Source organism: Nestor notabilis, unplaced genomic scaffold, assembly GCF_000696875.1.
Source record: "Nestor notabilis isolate BGI_N333 unplaced genomic scaffold, ASM69687v1 scaffold1510, whole genome shotgun sequence".
Classification (NCBI taxonomy): domain Eukaryota; kingdom Metazoa; phylum Chordata; class Aves; order Psittaciformes; family Psittacidae; genus Nestor; species Nestor notabilis.
The window spans coordinates 160,422-164,133 of record NW_009909493.1 but is presented as its reverse complement, the minus strand read 5'-3'; the positions used below and the strand labels follow the sequence as shown (position 1 = coordinate 164,133).

The window sequence follows — 3,712 nt, the reverse complement described above, 5'->3', positions numbered from 1 at the left end:
CGGCCCCGATGGCCTCCCCGGGAGGAGCTGGCCGGGGGCAGGGCGGCAGACCTCGGGATCGCGGCTTTTTCCGTCCGGCAAATGGGGATCTAAATGGGGAATTTCGGTCCCCCTCAGGGGTAACCTGAGATGAGACGGAGGCCTGGCAGGCGCGGGCGCTGAGAGTGTCCCGCTGCAGCGCTGTGTGTAAAACGATGGCAAGCTGAGTGTGCGTCAGTGGGCTTGCAAGTATTTAATGCTTACTTGGGATATCTACGTGGAACACTGCGGAAACAGTCAAGCAATATATTAGTTCGACTTTGTGGTGTGATTTGTAGTATAACATAAATTTAATCCCTAATTTAAGATGTCTGGAGTAGGTTCAAGGCCAGGAGAAACCGTGTGTGTGTGTGTATACATATATAATTATTATATGTGTGTGCATGTGTGTATATATATATATATATAGTCTAGATCAGTGTTGATGTTGTTTGGCCATGTACCGCTTTCATCTTTCAGGTTACATCTTTTCAAGGATTGGCTGTTCGCAGCCTCAGCACATCCTCCCCTCATGACCACCCAGAACACGGAAGATTAGTTTATAAAGGAAATTTGGCAAAGGCAGTGTTAGGTATGTGACTTGAAATTGTTTGTATTGCGATTTTTGTTGTTTTTTAAATTGTTTAACAATTTGGTAACTTTAAAATCAAACATTGTAAAAGTGAGTGTCCTCCTTTCCAACCCTGTTAAAACCTGGATCCTCTGTACAGCAAAAACTGGTGGTGGTGCTTGGCTTCTGCTTCTGCACTTGGGTGTGCAGAGAGTTCTGCAGGTACTGTGCACCTCTGCATCCCTGCAGCGTCTTTCTGTTTCTCTTGCAGCCTTTAGAGTGCATTACCCAACCCAGTAGCAAACAAAAACTAGCTGTAACTGCTGTTTACATTCTGTATGCTTTCACATGTTACTGAAATGTTTCTGAAGTAGACAGGTACTGTGATGAAATGCACTATCTGTGATGAGACTTTGTTGATCTTTCTTTGACCAGTTAGTGTTACAAAGCTCTGGTGACAAATAACCCACTGAATGTTTTCTGATAGGCATTTTTGATACGTATCTTAAGGAGGAACTGTGCCTTCATATACACAATAACCAGAGTGTCTTAGACTGCTGATTCTCATGGTGGCTTAAGGGCTGTGAGTGATCACAACACTAGCTACTGTCATTTAGGCTGCATGCAAGATGTCTGTGGAGTACCTGTTAATATTGGCTAACATAGGTTTTCCAAGTTGCCCATGGTGGGAGACCAGGCAAGCTTCTTTGTAATGCACACTAAGTATAAACATTGGTTCCTGGTGAAGAGAGAAATTCCCAGTCATATCTGTGATGATTACCATTATGTCTGTCCATGACTGGAGTCGAGTTTCTTTTGAAATCAGTTTTCTATCTGTGAAGTAAAACCTTCATAGGTGTGCATAATAGCTAGTATCTGAGTTCATCACAGAAATAGAGATAGCTATCAGCTTTGATGAACTCAGCATGAACATATAAATAAGCCAGAACAGTGGCAAAGAAGACAGGATTGAACTTCCAATGGCTTCTTTGTGAGCTTATAAAAAAAGGGAACTGGATTTTCAGTAACTGCAGTGGTTCAAGTAATGCAATCAGTACACAATAGCAGAATGTATGTAGTTACAGAGAAAATGTTCCTCATAAGTAGTATTAACTTTTGGTTTCTTTTTGTTTTGTTTTATGTAGGTGTGAAGTTTTTCTCTTACTCCACCAGCGTATTCAACCTGTTCATGATGCCCTACCTCATGTTCAAAACTGGTCTTGGATTTGAAAGTCTGTTTATACAAGCTGCTTTTTATGGGTTGATCGGGTTTTTTACATTTGTAACGCCGGTTACTTTGCATGTCCTGACAAAAGGCTACGTGATTCGACTCTATTATAACGAAGAAATGGACACGTACACAGCCATTACGTACAATGCAGTACTGGCAGAAAAAGCAACTGTTTTCCATCAGAAAGATGTAAAGATTCCAGACATCACCAAGATGTTTACAACATTTTATGCTAAAACAAAATCAATGCTTGTTAATCCTACGCTTTTCCCAGATCCTCAGGATTATAACCATCTTATGGGCTATGACAAATCCTTTTATTTTAACTTAGGGGAAGAAAATGAAGCCAGTGAAAGGAAATAATTTGAAGATAATGAATGTCACCATCATTGTTTGCGGTGCCATGCTATAAATGTGAAAGAATGTAAAATTCTCTTACGCTTTCTTAAGCCAGAGTTCCCCCAGTGCGTGTTGGAATGTATAAAAAACCCTAAAACATTTTTTTAAACGTGAAAATTATGTGAGGCTTTCTTCAGAGTTAATGACACAAAACACAGTAAAAGAAAAAAAGGAAAACAGCTTAGATCTGTCTTGTGCTTCTTTGTTCTTGGCTTGTTTTTATTGTTAACTATCCAGGAGAACTGTAAAACACATGGGCTGTGCAACAGTCTCTCCATCTCTGTTGCAAAAAGGACAGTTCCTTTAAGAAAAATCAGCAGTGCTCATTACCTGTCAAGTACATACTTCCTTAAGCTTTTAAGCCTTAAAGATTAATTGTCCTTAATCCAAAAAGATCAGTCTTTTTCATCAATGCTGCTGGTGATATAAAGGGAGTGGAGATGAATTTCACGTTGCTTTGTGAGAGCATCAGTAGCCAGGTTGAGTCTTCAGAAAGCAGACATTGTTGCTGGTTCCTGCTACAACCTCCATCTACAGGCCTGCAGGACTCTGGAGAAGATAGGGAGAATGGCTGCGTCACCATAATCTCTAGTTACTCAAAGCTTCTCAATGGTTTCTTAATCTAGAGCCCCAGTCCGAGCAGCCCTGTCCACAGAGGTCGAGAGCTAGAAGCCTTTCTCTTATCGGGGGGGGAAGCGCCTTAGTACAAGATTTGCTCTGGGAATATGCCATTGTAAACAGGTGTTGTACCTGAACGGACTTAAAGAAAATACTAGCAGTTGGTTATTAAAATGGATTCTTTCAACATATAAGGTGGGGAAGCAAAAGGGAATCTCCTGTAGAGTACTGTTTATGTCTTGTGCCTTTAAAAAGATACCTCTTGATTTTAAGCACTGCAAAGATAGTCACTTTTAGCTCAAGTAAAAAGAGGATTAGGTCTTTTTTTTTTTTGTGTGTGTGTGTGTGTGTGTGTGTGTGACTAGGCTGATTAGTTCTGCAGTCTGAATATGCAGAACTTGGATTGAAATATTTTTAGTCCAAGGAGAAGTTTGTTGCATAAACTGACAGGTACTTGTTTTCAAATAATGAAGGGAATAGTATTTTGAGGCTTAAAAAAGACTGAATTAAAAAAAAAGGCAGCAAAATTCAAATTAACCCTTTTGTACTAGCAGTGCCCTTTGTTATAACTGAATCTTGTTGGTGATTAAGTCATCCTGATACTGCAGATAAAAAGAAATTATTGCTGCCCTTCCAGATGTTTCCTAAGTTCTATCTGAAAGAATGTATTTAAAAGTCTAAATGTCTTCTAAGACTATTACTGCAGTTTCCCATCATAGGATGACACTACAGATCATATTAAGCCATCAGTGTTTTTAAATGTTATTTTCCTGACTGTTGAAACTGCTCTCTTGAGTAATTAAAAAGCAAATCATCCCATTCAGATATTTTTGAGCCAATTCCTTTGGTTGGAACAGCTGTAATTTTAAAAGCCT

General features: G+C 39.7%; 1 protein-coding gene across 1 annotated transcript; it reads left to right on the top strand.

Moving 5' to 3' along the window:
- The first annotated feature begins 8 nt into the window (after nt 1-8).
- Nucleotides 9-2,256, top strand: TMEM70 (transmembrane protein 70). Its single transcript, XM_010013955.1, has 3 exons — nt 9-119; nt 454-610; nt 1,735-2,256. Exons 1-3 carry the CDS (start codon nt 9-11, stop codon nt 2,181-2,183), a joined length of 717 nt encoding a protein of 238 aa, XP_010012257.1. The 3' UTR covers nt 2,184-2,256.
- The last annotated feature ends 1,456 nt before the right edge of the window (nt 2,257-3,712 follow it).